This window comes from Mobula birostris, chromosome 9, assembly GCF_030028105.1.
Source record: "Mobula birostris isolate sMobBir1 chromosome 9, sMobBir1.hap1, whole genome shotgun sequence".
NCBI classification, from domain to species: Eukaryota; Metazoa; Chordata; class Chondrichthyes; order Myliobatiformes; family Myliobatidae; genus Mobula; species Mobula birostris.
The window spans coordinates 15,237,582-15,252,719 of NC_092378.1; the positions used below are offsets into that span (position 1 = coordinate 15,237,582).

The 15,138-nt window shown below is 40.2% G+C and overlaps 1 protein-coding gene across 1 annotated transcript; it reads right to left on the reverse strand.

The window, feature by feature from the left end:
* Positions 1–279: 279 nt before the first annotated feature.
* tmbim4 (transmembrane BAX inhibitor motif containing 4) lies at positions 280–13,467 on the reverse strand. The gene is made up of 7 exons (XM_072267524.1): positions 13,330–13,467; positions 12,554–12,662; positions 11,108–11,213; positions 8,457–8,490; positions 3,759–3,876; positions 2,078–2,123; positions 280–998 (listed from the first exon to the last, which is right to left on the reverse strand). The coding sequence occupies exons 1-7, from the start codon at positions 13,412–13,414 to the stop codon at positions 792–794; spliced, it is 705 nt and encodes a 234-aa protein (XP_072123625.1). The 5' UTR covers positions 13,415–13,467; the 3' UTR covers positions 280–791.
* Positions 13,468–15,138: the final 1,671 nt, after the last annotated feature.

Genomic DNA, 15,138 nt, shown 5'->3' on the forward strand with positions numbered 1-15,138 from the left:
TGGCCTGAAACATCCAGATTCCAGCATTTTGTGTGCATTATTTTTATTTCCATAATTGTTTTCCTGGAACTTAAGATCACAAAGTATTATTACAGGTCAACCTTCACTAATCCAGCACGATTGGGACCTGAGGAGTGCTGAATTAGTGAAAATGCCAAATTACAGAAGGATCACATTAAGCATAATCAGTGCCGGATTATCGAAGGAACCGAATTACAGGTAGTTGGATTAGTGAAGGTCGACCTGTACTTTCAAAAATTAATACTTAAATAGAAAGGGCAAGTTACTCAAATTTTATTTAAAGAGTGATGTCTCCAACTGAAAAGACAGAGCCTTTACAAGTATAGGATTTCCATCCATGGGCATTTAAATAATAAGTAAATAAAGACAGAGAAAATAATAGGAACAATCTTCAATTGAAACAATGCCAAATCTAAACTGGCTTGTCCCAGCTCAACAAAATTTTTCCAAGCAGTGAAACTTTTAAAAGTTTTAAATCTTTAAATTCATACCAAGCAAAGACAACAAGATGTTGTTGATTTTAAGACTGGATTGAAATACGCTTTCAATTTGTATTAATTCTACTTTAGTGCCTTTCTCCAAAGGTACCTCTGATTTGTCCTCAATAAAAAGAATGTACAAACTGATAATCTACATCAGATAGTGAACATAAATACAACCAAAACCAAAGTTAGTTAATAAAATTAAACAGGAAATTTAGACAAAGTGCATTCGTACAGCTTACACTTAGAAGACAGAGCTAGACTTTTCTCTGTAATTATCATTAGTTGTTACTTTTTGTTAACTGATTGCAGGATTCGGAGAATATGCAAGAAGAGATTAATGACATCCAAGTACAAGTTAATTGAAGCCAATACATATTCTTCAGGTGAAAGCTTGTGCATCAATACATGTGTATCATAGATGATAAAGCCACAGAAGAGCAGAGCTCCTGCAGATGCAAATACCAGTTCCATTGTATTGCTCCAGAAGAAAAGCTGAAGAAAAAAAAGCAAAAAACATCACCAAGAAATGCAGGGCAGAGTTAAACATTAGCACAATGATTGTTTGTACCAAGCAGCTGTGTAACAGAGAATTCTCTGATCAACAGGCTATTCCCAGGGATGAATTTTGTCTTGATGCAAGATCATCAACTCTGTGAAAAGGCAATTTGGTCTGCCCGAAACCTTTGGTCTTCTAGTTCAATGAGATGTTTGCAAATGAATGCTGCCAGATGGCACATTCCATGCGGAAAGAGTACAAACTACGAACTTGGCACAATCTGAAGGACTGCAAACTAAGATCTTACTATCACTGGGCACTGCAGAACTCGGCCTTAATAGCTCCATAAACTCCAGAAGGGTGCACTGTTCAAAGAAGCCACATGAGTGGCACTGGTGCTTTGTAAATACAGTATATTAACTTGATGACATTATGAATGTGTAGAGTGGGCAACATTATGAATGCAAAGAATGCCATGCACTGTTTTTGAATTTTTTCTTAACAGATTTTCATGAATAAAAACTCCATTTGGGCATTTCTGACAGGGCATTTTGAATTCAAGTGTTGTTTCAAGTCATTCAAAAGATCAAAGATTAGGACACCTACAAATCAAGACTGAATGTTCTCCAGCTGAGGCGTAAAATAACATTGCGTGTGAGCTTGTTCTCCATTAATACCAAGGTCATTCTACTTCCAGAATTGATTAACGTACAATGTATTATTCCTTCACTGTGGGAGCAAAGAATGTTTTATTTTCAATAAACAAAATCAAATTGGTTGTGCATGGTAGCTCAGTGGTACAGGATGATGATTTACTCTGCAAGGCACCATTTCTGTGTCAAATGAACTAAAGTGTATCTATGCGGAAGTGAAGATATGCTTCACAAAAGCCAGTGGAAAATTCTGCTTAATTCTCATGAAAACATAAAGGAATTAAAAAATTGTGGCATATTTGTAAAATCTGGCAGTTAGCTTTGTTCATTAACATTTCTAGCCAGAACTAAATGTACATTTAAAGTAGTACCTTTTGACTCATAGAAAATAACTCAATTAGTCTAGAATAATTCATACTTACCCTAAACAATCCAGCCAGGAGCAAAATCCACAGGCATGCAAAGAGGCTAAAGGCAGAAAAAATAAAAATAAACATTTCATTGCAGTCATTGTTCTGTGCAGAATACATGATCACATTTTAAACAATTGTTTCTCAGGCTATGGAAACCGAGTTATGATGGATGATAATATTTTTATGTTGAGTATTGAGATTTAAATCTGGTGTTATATGTTAACGGAATATATAAATTCACGGAAGACTCAACTTATGTTGTATATGTTTTAATGTTTTGAAAGAGGTATTTTAGATTAAAGAACTAGATTATCTGTTTGAGACTAATTTACCTTATGAATTAGATGCAGAGTTTACGTTTTGGAGCCCTAGCCAATAGTACACGTCCACAAGTTGGCAATCATGAAGTATTCAACTAAGCTCACCGGCTTAACTGTTTCACAGAAATGGTTGAAATTTCTCTGGCATTACAACTAAAAGCATTCTTTTACCAAATCATTTTTGTTATTGCAAGCAATTATAAAATAATAAAAATCTGTGTAGCTTCAACAGTGAAGACTTTCATTCTCAATACTTATGCTTCCACCTGACATTCTTCAGTTCCTCGTATGGGTTGTTTCAACCCAATGCATGCTCCACATTCTCAAACCTCTGCACTGGTTGCACAACTTGTTCCTGTTCCCAAACCCCAGTTCCAGCTGCACTTAGACTCCATCTTTGGCCTCTGTAAAATTCTCCAAGTTGATTAGAACTAATATCAGCATCCTTTCCAGACCGATGTCTCCAGCTCTGAAATCTCATCTACTGTTGGTTATGTTGCAAAGGCCAAACTGTTTGCATGCCCAATACCAGTCTTCTAAAACCAGCACTCCATTTCAAGTGTTATCATGGAAAATTATCTGGCAAACCCAGGAAAAGATTCAAGCATGTGCTGAAAGCTTTATTTGAGGAACTGCAACAACCACAATGACTACGAGCTGCCTCTGGTTCATGGCTGCTCAAAGCACAAGGCCACTCAGGTTGGTACTGTGAACCCCAAATTCATGCACTGGGAGAACACAGAAACGAAGCTTGGCAAATGGAAGCAAACCAAGTCACAACCTACTCCTTCATCTGCTCTGACAGGCACCTATGAAAGAGTTTGCGGTTCCCAAAATGACCTAATTTGATAGCTCACAGCCAACAAAACCAGAGTGGAAGCTAACCATCGTTGATCTCACTGTAAAGAATTTATAAACTAACATTGGTAACATATAAGTATTACTAATTTATGGTTTCAATTGCACATGCAGCCCTCAAGTACTTTGACCACGATGCAACTTTAGGGCATCATGAACGACCATAATTCAGGCCTCAATTAACATCCATTTTAAGTAAAAATACCATTTTCATTCTTTGCAAAATAAAGTTTACATGTTTAAAAAAATGTTTTGTTGAGAGTTTGACTAATTGGTGCTCTCAGCTTTCATCAATAGAATCATTACTGTGTACTGCTTGTCAGAAAGAGGATTCCCAAATAGAAATTCCCAACTTCTGGATGTGGCTTAGCTATAAAAGGATCAATAAGTTAACTGCAAATTTATTCTGGAAGGGAATGCCAAATACCCAAGGGTCCTAAAATAAATAAGAGAAAAATAAACCATTATGCAGAACTTTATAAAATATAATGAACCTTCTGAAGTGCACATACCTTGCTGCATATTTACTGAAATCTCTCTTTGACTGAAACGTGTAGACAGTCAATGCAATGAATACAGCAGTCGTTAAAGCAAATGCTTGCAGAACTACTGAATAGTCATAGAAAGTAACTGAAAATAAAAAGATAGATTGTGAAAATAAAATTTAAATTTTAAATCTCTGAATTAACATTTTCATTTACTTACAGCAGGTACAATTAGGATTAGGCCTAGCATAATTGAACAATACAAGCAATTTCATACTACAAAAAGATACAATGGAGGTCTAAGAAGTTAATGAAAAATTAAAGTGTTTTCATTTTGGCAAACTATACTAGATAATAACGAGCAACACATACAAAATGCTGGTGAACGCAGCAGGCCAGGCAGCAACTATTAGAAGAGGTACAGTCGACGTTTTGGGCCGAGACCCTTTGTCAGGACTAACTGAAAGAATCTCTTACTATCTCTTCTTTCAGTTAGTCCTGACGAAAGGTCTCGGCCCGAAACGTCGACTGTACCTCTTCCAATAGATGCTGCCTGGCCTGCTGTGTTCCACCAGCATTTTGCGTGTGTTGCTTGAACTTCCAGCATCTGCAGACTTCTTCGTGTTTGCATTAGATAATAACAAGGTGGGTAGCACTGTGACGTGAGTCAGCTACTGGGCTTCAATACTAACCACAGGAACTGTCTACGTAACAACTGCATGTTTCCCTGCAAGTGTGTGATTTCCCTAGTGCTCCAGTTTTCTTTACATCTTAAATACTTGCTGGTTAGTAGGTAAATTAGTTATTTAGAGCAGTGGTCCCCAACCACCCGGCCACGAGGAAACAATACGATTTGGCGATATGAAATGATATGAGTCAGCTGCACCTTTCCTCATTCCCTGTCACGCCCACTGTTGAACTTGAACGCATGTGAGGTCATCAGTCGGTCATTAACCTACAACTACTTGATGAGTAAAAAACAAACTGCTTGAGAGTTTCTTTGGAAGAGGTGGTAGGGGACCTAGAAGCCCCAATGATGATGATAACGCAGAGACAGCTGAGGCCAAGACTGCAAAAAAAAAGCTTCCTTCAACAGAAAATACGAGTTGTACATAAAATATGGCTTTATTGCGACCGGTGACTCGAACACTCCAAGCCCCCTGTGTGTGATATGTGGAGACAAGCTGTCTAATGAGGCAATGAAGCCCTCAAAACTGCTTCGGCACCTTGAGTCCAAGCACCCTGCACTTAAAGACAAACCTGTTAAGTTTTTTGAGTGGAAAAAATGTGAGCAAGCGGGACAGAAGCAAGTGCTGACAGCCACCACCTCCACAAATTCTGCTGCTCTGAGAGCGTCGTACTTAGGGCTAGCCGTATTGCTAAGGCTAAGAAGCCTTTCACTGTTGGTGAAAAATTGATTCTGCCTGCTACCAAGGACATGTGCCGTGAACTGTTGGGAGAAGCTGCAGCTAACAAGATGGCACAGGTTTCTCTTTCAGCTACCACAGTTTCAAGGAGAATCGACGACATAGCAGAGGACATCGAAGCACAGCTGTTGGAATGGCTTAACGAGCCACCATGGTAAGCTACCCAGGTCGACGAGTCTACCGATGTCGACAACAAGGCAATACTGCTGGTTTATGTGCGATATATATTTCAAGACGATGTGCACGAGGATATGTTGTGTGCACTGCCGCTGCCAATTAACACAACTGGGGCAGAACTATTCAAGTCTTTGAATGACTACATGTTAGGCAAACTGGACTGGTCATTCTGTGTTGGAATATGCACAGTCCGGGCTGCAGCTATTACCGGACGGCTGTCTGGTTTCACTACCCAAGTCAAAGGGGTTGCTCCTGAATGCCAGCCTACACACTGTGTCATACACAGGGAAATGCTGGCTAGCCAAAAAACGTCACCTGATCTTAACAGCATATTGCGTGACGTTGTTGAAGTTATCAATCACATCAAAGCAAAAGCCCTTAACTCAAGTCTGCTTGAGCAGCTTTGCGAGGAAATGGATGCAGAGCACAAATACCTTCCGATTACACACTGAAGTCAGGTGGCTATCAAGGGGGAGAGCCCTGGCCAGGGTTTTTGAGCTAAGAATTTCTTTCAGCTACGGATTTCTTTCAGCTAAGAATTTCTTTCAGCTACGGATTTCTTTCAGGAAAAAAGTCACCACAGGCAGCACACTTCAGTGATGAGGAGTGGATAGCAAAACTCGCTTATCTGTGTGACATCTTCAACCTGCTCAATGAACTCAATTTGTCACTTCAGGGGAGAATGACAACTGTCTTCAAGTTGGCAGATGAAACGTCTGCTTTCAAAGCCAAACTGGAACTGTGGGGATGGCGAGTGGACAGCGGCATATTTGACATGTTCCCAAAATTAGCTGGGATTTTGGGAGAGACTGAGGCTACACTGTCCTTCTCACAGCTGGTGCGCAATCACCTATCTTCGCTGTCGACAGAATTCGAGCGTTACTTCCAAACCGCAAATGACCCAAGACGTGCAAAGGAATGTGTCTGAGACCCATTTGTGAATGTCCCTGGTGAATCATCCATGTCAGCGCGGGAAGAAGATCAACTCCTCGAGCTTGCAAATGACGGCGGGCTGAAAAGTATGTTTGACATAACATCTCTGCCGGCATTCTGGATCAAAGTTAAGGCTGAATATCCTGAGATAGCCATGAAAGCACTGAAAACGTTGCTTCCATTTCCAACATCATATCTCTGCGAAGCGGGGTTTTCTGCAATGAATGCAGAGAAACAAGCGCAGGGCTCCCACTGATTCAGCGATATTGGTGTGTTGCAATGATTTTATATGTTCATACGTGGAAAATATGCGCTGTGTGTTTAATATCCAAACATTACTTAAAATGTTAGGATGCTATTGACTTATAAGTGACTTATAATTGACTTATCACTATACTCATGCGAGGAAAATATGTGGTGTGTTTAATATTAAATTCGTTAGATAAACCCTTTTAGAAACAAAATTGAGTGTACAGGTATTAGCCACTTATAAGTGACTTATAGTTGACTTATCACCTATATTCCGGTCATGATTAACACCCCCCCCCCCCCACCCCCGTTGGCCAGTCCACAAGAATATTATCAATATTAAACCGGTCCGCGGAGCAAAAAAAGGTTGGGGACCCCGATTTAGAGTTCCCCTAATTTATACGGTGGTGTATGTGAGAGAGTAAGATACAACAAATGTGGGAATTTGATTGATTAGATTAATCCAATCGCCTGCAATAACTCCATGTGACAAATTGGCTCCACCTATGTCATAAGGGAATATGAAATATTACAAGGCATTTTCAAACAATGTAGGGTGGTACTGTGGGGCAGCAATTACTGTTACATGCAGTTTGCACATTCTCCCTTGATTCATGGAGTCCCTCTGAGGCTTGAGTTTCCTTCTACATTGCAGATATGCTGATAGGTTAATTGGCTACTATATATTGCCTCTATTGTAGGGGCAGAAGCAGTGGAGAAATTGAAATGAATTACAGCAGTGGTCCCCACCCACCAAGCCGTGGACCGGTACCGGGCTGCAAGGCATGTGCTACTGGGCCGCGAGGAAACGATAAGAGCCCGCTGCACCTTTCCTCATTCTCTGTCACGCACTGTTGAACTTGAACATAGGGTTGCCAACTGTCCCGTATTTGCCGGGGCATCCCGTATATTGGGCTAAATTGGTTTGTCCCGTATTTCCCCCGCTAAGATAGAGCGTGCCTATGAAACCATTCGTGCCGAAATGGCGTGAAGCGAAGAAGCGATTACCATTAATTTATATGGGAAAAATTTTTGAGCGTTCCCAGACCCAAAAAATAACCTATCAAATCATACCAAATAACACATAAAACCTAAAATAACACTAACATATAGTAAAAGCAGGAATGATATGATAAATACACAGCCTATATAAAGTAGAAATAATGTATGTACAGTATAGTTGGGAAGATTAAGCCGAAACCGATTTGTGGGAAAAAAAATCGTCACACATGAGCACACAGGAGCCCGCGCAAGGCTTCATGGTCTGGTAGTCTTTCTCGGGGTAAATGCAAGTATCCTGCATTTGACTGCTACTTTTGTCCCTTATTTGGGAGTGAGAAAGTTGGCAACCCTAACTGTAAAAGACATGTTGAGGTGAGTTTAACCCTACTTGAACATTCCCCCCACCCCCGGTTGGCCGGTCTGCAACAATATTGTCAATATTAATCCAGTCCGCGGTGCAAAAAAAGTTGGGGAGCCCTGAGTGATAGGGACAGAAGAGGAGGAAGCTCGGACTGATGGGTGTGCTCTGAGAGCCAGCATGGACTCAATAGGGTAAGTGGCACTCTTCTGCACAGCATGGAAATTAACTCAGCAGACATGTCAAGAAAAGTTAATATGTTTTGTAACTATTCCCTTATTTAAGTAAATGAATGAGGTATGACAACAGAGAAAATGGAAACTTTTATATGTTATGTCGGATATCCTCATAAATATTATACAGAATTGTACCTATTTAGAGCTATATTTAGTTTATTTCAGTTCCCAAGTACTTCTCTGTTAGTGGTAACAAAACCATTTGACATAATCAAAGGCATGAGAAACTTGCACATTTCCTATTTTCTAAATATCCATGGAAACATGGAAAGTTTGTTTCTAAGTAATTCAAATTGAAACATTTATATCCATGAGTCAAAAATTTTCAAGGAAAAGCCCTTACCAATGGTAGCCACTGTAGAAGCCTCAAAGAGGGTCTGTGGAGAAATAATTTTCAGGACGTTACTAAAACTTTAAAAGGAAACAATGGTTTGCAACTCTTCTCAAACATTCTGACATTTGTTCAGCAAACCTGCATAAAATCACAAATTACCAAAAGACCAAAAGACATAGGGGCAGAATAAGGCCATTCAGCCCACCTAGTCTGCTCCATTATTCCATCACGGCTGATTTATTTTCACTCTCAAACCCATTCTCCTGCCTTCCTTTCTAACCTTTGACACCCTTCTACTTAAATTCTTCTTTAAATGTATCCAATGACTTTGCTTCTACAGCCATTTGTGGCAATAAATTCCACAGATTCACCACCTTCTGACTCAAGAAAATCATCCTTATCTCTGTTATGAAGCCATGTCCCTCTATTTTGAAACTGTGCCATCTGGTCCTGGACTGTAGAAAACATTCTCTCTCACATCCACTCTATCTAGGCCTTTCAACATTCAATAGGTTGCAATGAGATCCCCTCTCATAGTTCTAAATTCAAACAAGTGCAGATGAGGTGATATTTCTAGATAATGTCTTGTATAAAATAGGCCAAAGATGAAGATAGCCTCTTTTTTTATGATAAAATTTCAAAAGAAAACAAGTCACCAGCAGGGTGATGATAGGTTGGTTGATCGGAAATTCATCAAAATCAACAGGAATTTCCTCTCACGTGCAAACTGACCAGCATACAATCAAAGCTTTTAAGTTTATTCGCAACCTAGTTGTTAACAAACATCTATGTACAGGTATTCAAAAGGGACTGGTATACCAGCTGAATCAAATGCATAATATTGCATATATAGTTTTAATCCAAGGAGGAAGAGTGCTTAGGTGAGAAGAAATAAGTAATTCCAGTGAGAAGAATCAAGGCCATAAAGCAGGATCGTCATTTCAACGTGGATAAACTGTGCGTGGCGAGAACAGTCAGAACGATTACTTGTAAAATGCAGTGAATAAAGTCAGTTAAAGGCTAATTGGTAGAAACAAAACTGATGCTGCTGCAAGTAATTTTTTTCACTGCATTTGTGCATACTTAAGCTTGTACATATCACAAAACTTGACTTTGACTTTAAAGGAGCTTTTTTTAATGCAACAAGCCAACTAAATAAAGTTGCTTTTACTCCGTAGATCTGATTGTATAAAAGAAATTACCATGCAGTCACAGTAATTCGTTATGAAAGCAGTATAATGTTGCCTTTTATTGCAGCGGGACTGGAGTTCATGAGTAAGTAAACCTTGCAGCAATTTTGCAGGATTTTTACCAGTTTGGGTCTCTTTATATTTTATACTTTATTGTCGCCAAACAATTGATACTAGAACGTACAATCATCATAGCAATATTTGATTCTGCACTTCCCGCTCCCTTGATTACAAATCTCTTGTAATCAATATGGCATGTAAAAGCATAAGCGAACAAAATTTGACTAGAATAATTCTTCAGATATGAAGTTATTACAATGAGAAATCAAGGATGTATCTATACTCATTGGAATATAGCAGAATCAGAATTTATTGTACTGAAATATAAGATATAACTATAAGGCAACCGTTAGTCTTGCGAGACCATGGATCTGCGCCTGGAAAGTCTTCACTCTCCAGGGTGCAGGCCTGGGCAAGGTTGTATGGAAGACCGGCAGTTGCCCATGCTGCAAGTCTCCCCTCTCTACGACACCGATGTTGTCCAAGGGAAGGTCAAAGGCCAATACAGCTTGGCACCAATGTCGTCGCAGAGCAATGTGTGGTTACATGCCTTGCTCAAGATGTAACAATTCAGATACTATTTGTGTAGTTGGAGAATTTATTATGAGGGGTCAGCAATTAAAGACTGTGATGAAAACATATTTTCTTCAATCAGGGGCTTTCATATCCTCAGAACATGTTATCTCAGAAAACTATGAACTCTTAGTCAGATAATGTTCAAGATGGGAATTGCTGCATTTCTAGACTGTAATGATATCAAAGGTTATAGAATATGACAGGGAAGTACAGTTAAGGTTGTTGGATCCAACTGTTTAATTGTCATTTTCTTTGCATTCAACAATTAATTAAATGCTTATATTCTAAGAGCCTTTATATGTACAGCAGTTTAATATGCCTCCAGTGGTTATAAAAAGTATAATTCTGGAAGCTCCAGTAAGTATTTTCTTATTGGATTATTGTTATATATGGAATTTTCTTAACTTTTGGGTAGGTGTCATGTTCTTCAAGTAGTAAGTCACTGTTCTGGTCCTGTTCTCTTTGTTCTATCAACACTTAATAAAACAATTGTGAAGTAACAAGTTTTATGCCTCATTTCTGACTTCTAAAAGAACCTTGGATTTAAACACCAGAATTCAGTAAGGTAAAATTCCCATTCTTCTGTGATATTATAGATATTTAGAGAAATTGAATAAGTAGCTACTTATTGAGCATTTAGATAAAAGCACATCTGTAACTTGAGGAAACAGCCAGATACAGCACCAAATAAACAGTATAAAAAATGCTTAGAAAAAATTAATTTTTGTACACAGCCAAGCTTCCAACATAAACTCAATATCAGCTTAACTAAATGATAAAAAGTTTAAAAAGTATTTATGCAACCTTAATACAATGATTTGACTGAATACTTACAAACCCAAACAGAAGATACAAATTAACAGGATGTTGATGTCTGTAGATTGCCAGAGCAATTATGAGACCCAGAGATCCAAAAGCCGTTATCAACACCAATGAGGGACTAGAATAAGGAAGAGACAATAAGTACACATGTATTAACAAGTGTAATTTCTAAAAATTAAATTTGATATTAATTTGTTACAAGATAAAACTCTGCCAAATGAGAACATCTGGACTTTACTGATAAAATAATTGAAATTGGATAGGCTTTACTTATAGTAGTCATAGAAACAGGCCATTCAGCCCAACTGGTCCATACTGATCAGAGCATCCTCCCTCCAGTCCCATCATAACCCTCCAAGCCCTTACTTTCTCAGTACCTATCCAAGTGCCTCTTAAAGGTTGCAATTGTACTTGCTTCTCTCACTTCCTTTGATGACAACTCATTTCAGGTACTCACTACCCTCTGCGTAAAGAAGTTACCTCTCAGATCTCTTAAGGCTCTCCCCTCATATTTTCTGTCTGTGTCCTCCAGTTTTGTTTCCCCAACCCTGGGAAAAGACTAAGACAGTCTACCTTATCCATACCCCTCATGATTTTATAAACTTCCGTGAGGTCACCTTTCATTCTCTTACGTTCTATGCAACCAGTGTAGCCAATCTCTCCCCATAAATCAGACCCTCTAGTCATAGTCATACTTTATTGATCCCAGGGGAAATTGGTTTTCATTACAGTTGCACCATAAATAATAAATAGTAATAAAACCATAAATAGTTAAATAGTAATATGTAAATTATGCCAGGAAATAAGTCCAGGACCAGCCTATTGGCTCAGGATGTCTGACTCTCCAAGGGAGGAGTTGTAAAGTTTGATGGCCACAGGCAGGAATGACTTCCTATGACGCTCTGTGTTGCATCTCGGTGGAATGAGTCTCTGGCTGAATGTACTCCTGTCTCCACCCAGTACATTATGTAGTGGATGGGAGACATTGTCCAAGATGGCATGCAAGTTGGACAGCTCTAGTCCAGACAGCATCCTTGTAAATCTCTCATGCCCTCTCTCCAGCTTGACAATGTCTTTCCTATAACAGGACAACCAAAACTGCACACAATACTCCAAGTGCTTATACAACTGAAACATGATGTCCTTACTCCTAAACCCGATGCCCTGACTCATGACGGCCAATATGCGAAATGCCTCCTTCACACCAGCCTATCTACTTGCGCAGTCGCTTTCAGTGAACTGTGCGTCTTGTACTGCCAGACCCCTCCAACCTACAACACACATCTGCCATTCACTGTTTCGGTCGAACCTTGGTGACCGAATACATCACCTCACACTTTTCTTATCAAGTATTTGATGTACAAATGGTCACTGCAAATCTCACATTATTCAAAATAAAAAGGCAAAGAAGAAAGAAAAGTCAGTATCTATAAGGAGGAGAACTGAAAAAAAATTTACCTAGCGTGCACGAATTCCTTGACGGTGTTGCTATGCAGGAAAACTGCGGACATCACCGTAGTCAGAATAATTTGTACGGATAAGATGCTGTAAACTTTGCGCAGAAATCCTATCGAAGAAAAGAAACTAGAAGATTTTAGAGGGCACTATTGTATAATCAACAAAAGTTACCGAGAAGTGTAGATCAGTAATCTCAAAACTACAAGATGGTTTCAACTTTTGTTTACACTTGGGGAGTTAATTTTTCCCTACCATTCCCAACATCTCCAAGTGATACATTAATCTAGAATCCTGCTGAAGGGTCTCGACCCGGAACATCGACTGTACTCTTTTCCGTAGAGCCTGCTGAGCTCCTCCAGCATTTTGTGTGTGCTGCATTAATTTATCATCGCCCCGTGTTCCCTATCTCCATCCAGAATATTTAGCAGCTCAGAGAAAGACCCTTTGCCATCAACAACCTTTGGACAGTATATGTAAACAAATGCCTTGCAAGCATTGATTCTTACTTCCTGAACAAAGCTAATCATGTTTGTGGTTCCTAACACAGTATGCGGCTTATCTTGATACACCGATAGTACAGTAATGATAATCGGGTGAAAGTTTTGCCTCCCAGCCAACGAGGAGCGGTCACTGTACCGGCCCTATGGGCCGGATCCGAGATCTGGGCTCCACTCTAACGGCTTGCCGGCCTCCTCGGGCCCTTCGTCAACAGCTACGGCGCAATGGCAGTGTCCGGTCCCCGGGCCCTCTTGCTAAATATATTTTCCCTTTGTTACCCATGCGGATGTCAACGCTGGCCGTCGACACGCTGGTGCCATAGTTGAAGTCATCTTCTATCGAGGATCGAGGGTACGGATCCATAGTCAATTCCTCAGACGGGAATTCGACGCAACTGCTTCCGAGTCATTCACCCTGACCTCCTGACGTATCCAACCTAGCAACGGGACAGACCTGCGCCGGGCGTGTCTGCGAGACCAAATGCTCTGTGATTCTTAGCGCAGTGGATGCCTTTGGAAATGTGACAGGAGGTAGAAAAGAAAGGGAAGGAGAATGTCGTCTGTCGGCTGTCCTGTGGCTGAATTTTGAGCGTCATGGTTGACCTATCACCCTGTGTGAGTGGGGAGGTATTCTCTTTAAGTTTCTCGCTTCTTATTTCAAAGTTGTGCTCTCCAATTATAGACTAACATGCCCTGAGAGGTTACCTGTGATTGACCAAGCACTTGAGATATAACACAGATGTTAAGTCCACCCTGCGCCACCTCCAGTTTAAATTCCATGCGGAATATTTTGGAGGATCGAGAACCAAGATGAAGTCTGTATAAAGTACAGTGTAAAGTACTGTTAGGACAGCATAATCACTGTCTTTTCACATTACAACATCCTGATCATTGAGACATGAACTACACTCAGCCACTTGCAATGGGACCACATTGATAATATGCCTGATGACAGATCCTGAAACAGAGATATTGCTCCAAGCTCTGTAATGGCAAAGCGTTACCAGGAACATTGCATATATACTTCCAGGATATTCGCAAAGCTCTCTTGAAAAAACTTAACATCCCTACCAACTCACAGGTTCCTGGTCTAAATGGAAAAGGGAAGAAATCAAGAATCTTTATCAGATTGTTTCTTTATCATATAGAAATCAAACAAAAATAGGAGAAAACAAAAAAAAAGCTCAGTATCTCTCAGACCATCAGTTCACCTCAGATTCAGATTCATTCATTTATCACATGTACATTGAAATATTGGGGTGACAGGGTGGGGATATGTCTCTACTAAATGAGGCGTAAGGTGCTCCTTCCCTCTGCGTGTCTGCAGGTCATCCATGGGCAAGGTATAGCATCGGCTTAGCCCCCCCTCCTCCCAAACTCTGATCAGAGTTACGTGAAGCCATGGGAGCAGGTGGTGGATGGCCGCACGTGCAACGGGTGCATATCACAAGTCCTGGTTATGCAACCGCTGACGCCAGGCAGACAGTCTCTGAAGAGAATTGGTAATGACTGGGGTCACCTGTCTTGTAAAGACACTGCCCAGAAGAAGGCAATGGCAAACCACTTCTGCTGAAAAATTTGCCAAGAACAATCATGGTCGTGGTCAAGACACGGCACATAATGATGATGTTGATGTCATCAAAACATACGTGGAAATGTATCATTTGCATGAACAGCCAGGGGACAACCCACAAGCATTGCCACGCATTCTGGCACTAACATAGCATGCCCACAATGTTCAACAGAACAAAACAAGCAACAAGACACAACAAGAACAATAAGCCCTTTTCCTCCCTCCCACTCACCCACCCACACAAACAGGCCCCCAACCCCAAGACAAGCTTGTCAATCACCTCTTGCTCTACTTGTGTCAGTCAGTTCCCGCATAGTTCTGATTAGCTACCTCAGAATACACAGTTTTGGCATGGAAGAAACTCAACCTCTTATTCTGAAGGACTGCCTGGTATGTATATAAAATGAATTGAGCGAAACATTTGATATCGAACATTATTATTGATTACAGAAAGTTTGAAATTCCTCGACGCCTAGGTTAGGTTCAAACTGCACGCTCAGTTTTCTGTTTCCCTT

Excerpts from the sequence above, each read along its gene's own strand:
- tmbim4 (XM_072267524.1), bottom strand. The coding sequence starts at position 13,414 with ATGGATCCGTACCCTCGATCCTCGATAGAAGATGACTTCAACTATGGC. Across the intron at positions 8,491-11,107 it reads TGTATCTTCTGTTTGGGTTT|ACCCTCTTTGAGGCTTCTAC; the intron begins GTAAGTATTCAG and ends ATTTCTCCACAG. Across the intron at positions 3,877-8,456 it reads TTCTACAGTGGCTACCATTG|TTACTTTCTATGACTATTCA; the intron begins GTAAGGGCTTTT and ends TTTTATTTTCAG.